This window comes from Mandrillus leucophaeus, unplaced genomic scaffold (assembly GCF_000951045.1).
Source record: "Mandrillus leucophaeus isolate KB7577 unplaced genomic scaffold, Mleu.le_1.0 Scaffold66, whole genome shotgun sequence".
NCBI lineage: Eukaryota > Metazoa > Chordata > Mammalia > Primates > Cercopithecidae > Mandrillus > Mandrillus leucophaeus.
Genome location: NW_012107141.1, coordinates 4,337,237 through 4,339,436, shown reverse-complemented (window position 1 = coordinate 4,339,436; position 2,200 = coordinate 4,337,237). Strand labels below are relative to the sequence as shown.

Sequence of the window (2,200 nt, the reverse complement as noted above, 5' to 3'; positions counted from 1 at the left end):
AGAAAAAGAAAATCATATTATATTTAAAGTAAAAGAGAAGAAACAATAAAAATTAGAGCTGAATACAATGAAATTGTAAACAGAAAATCAATAGAGAAAATCAAGAAACCAAAAGCTGGTTCTCTAAAATGATCAATAAGAGTAATATGCCTATAGTTAGGCTAATTGAGAAAAAAAAAAAAGAAGAGGACTCAACGAAGACCGGGCATGGATGGAGGGAGAGTGGGTAGGGCAGGGTGGAGAGGATATTCTGGAGTCGGGGTTGCTAAGAGAGCCGAGATTGCGCAATTCCACTCCGGCCTCGACAATGGAGCGATACTCCAAAACAAAAAAAAAAAAAAAAAAAAAAAGAAGAGGACTGGACGAAGACCGGGCATGGATGGAGGGAGAGTGGGTAGGGCAGGGTGGAGAGGATATTCTGGAGTCGGGGTTGCTAAGAGACAGGGGTGGGCTGAACCAAGGAAGTAGGGATGCTATCTGCCCAGGACTGGAGGGGAAGAGCCCTTCCCCTGGACACCTACCGGGTGTCACTTTGAGGAACTGGTTCACCTCCGGAGGCTCTGCTTTGATCACTGGCAGCTGAGTCATCTCTCCTGGGGCCTGAGGAACAGACAAGCCCAGCTCCATTAGCTGCCCCTGGGTCTGTACCCACCATGCCATCTACCCACCTCCTCCTTAAGTCTGGTGGCCTGCCCTGCACAGTTGGGGAAGTGGCTGGGCTTGGAGTTCTGGGCACAGCTGCAAGGGAACAGAGGCAAGTTCTTGAGCCTAGGAAAGCCAAGTTACACCTAAGAGAAAGCACTGGTGGCCAAGTAATGTAGCTCAGACCTTAAGCTCAGAGAAGGTGAGCCTCTGAGGGTGGGGCCACCTTCCACACCAATTGTGAAGGCCACACAGGCTTTGGTATGTGGGTTGCCATGAGGACAAGAACAAGAGGTAATGTCTGGAATAGTGTAGCTGTTCAATGGCTGGTAGCAATAGTACAGAAGAAGGAGGCATTAATTGGCTGGGGGCTCCAAGGACGCTCCCTGAGAAGTCAAAGTCTGAAATGAGTCCCGGGGTATAAATAGAAGTAGAATCCAGACAAAGAAGTTGAAGGCAATGAGAGCTCCTAATGGATTTGAAGCAAGGGCCTGATAGAATCAGATGGACATTTTTAACAAACATGCATTTCTCTTTATTTCTATTCTGACTTGTGGTTCCAGAAAGGACTTCAAGAACATGCATGGCTTTGTACACGTGACTACCGACATGCATGTAAGTGGTGCTCTCTCTGAGGAAGGCAAGGTGTTGGGGGCTGGATTTTAGGCCCTGGGCTGCAGCCCCAGAGAGAAGATCATGATATTGTGGGTGGGATGCATAATCCAGAATGTAGGCTGTTGAGTAAGAATCCCAGAAAGTTCAAGTTGGCAGGGACCTTGGAGATTCCTTGGTCCACATCCCAGCTGATCCCTCGAGTGAGAGGGGACTGTGGTGCAGAGAACTCACTGTTGACAATGCCAGCTCCTGTGCCTTCTACTAGGGGTTATGACCTCCCCTGTGTGGGCTTCAGGGTCTGGCAGGCCGAATTTGGAAGGCAGGTCAGTTGCTTCTAACTGCATGATTTTGGGCAAATTGCTTAACCCCTTGAGCCTCAGTTTCCCTATCTGAAGCCTCCTCGCCTCTGGCTGCTGCTGCTGTCACTCCTTCGGCAAGGCCTGAGGAGTCTCAGAACCAGTCTTGGAGACGGTTTCAAAAGATCCTGCATATTTGCCACCAACCCTTGATCCCACGGGTCTGTGGTGGGGCAGACAGGGGCTGACCTTTCTTGCTTCGGCCACCTACAGTTTGAGCAAGTGAGCCGTGTGGCCAGCAGGGGGCAGGGCCAGCCACGTTCCCATCTAGGGATTTTAAGATGCTGCTCATCCTGTGGAATCCTAGGGCTAGAGGCACCTTAGGGGGTTCATGAGCCCATTTTACAGAGAAGGAGGACACGGAATGTGCCCAGAACACAGAGGAGGCTCCGAGTTGGGACTCAGGCAGGGCCTCGGCTAGGAGCCAGGGGTCTGGGGTTCACATTCCCAGAGGGGTCTTGGGTTTATAGCTGAATGCTGTCATCTACACATTCGTGGAGGTGGGAGCTCAGCCTGAGAGTGTGGGTTAAAAATATTAATCTCATAAATGTAAACAATTGGAATATAGCACACTTTTTTTTTTTTTT

At 49.6% G+C, this 2,200-nt stretch overlaps 1 protein-coding gene across 1 annotated transcript in view; it reads right to left on the bottom strand.

Annotated features, from left to right (window-relative positions):
- CREB3L1 (cAMP responsive element binding protein 3-like 1) overlaps positions 1–2,200 on the bottom strand; it is a 61,695-nt gene that overhangs the window by 17,216 nt on the left and 42,279 nt on the right. The window contains exon 4 of the mRNA XM_012001464.1: positions 458–600. Within this exon, the coding sequence (XP_011856854.1) occupies positions 458–600 (143 nt within the window). The remainder of the gene's footprint in view (positions 1–457; positions 601–2,200) is intronic.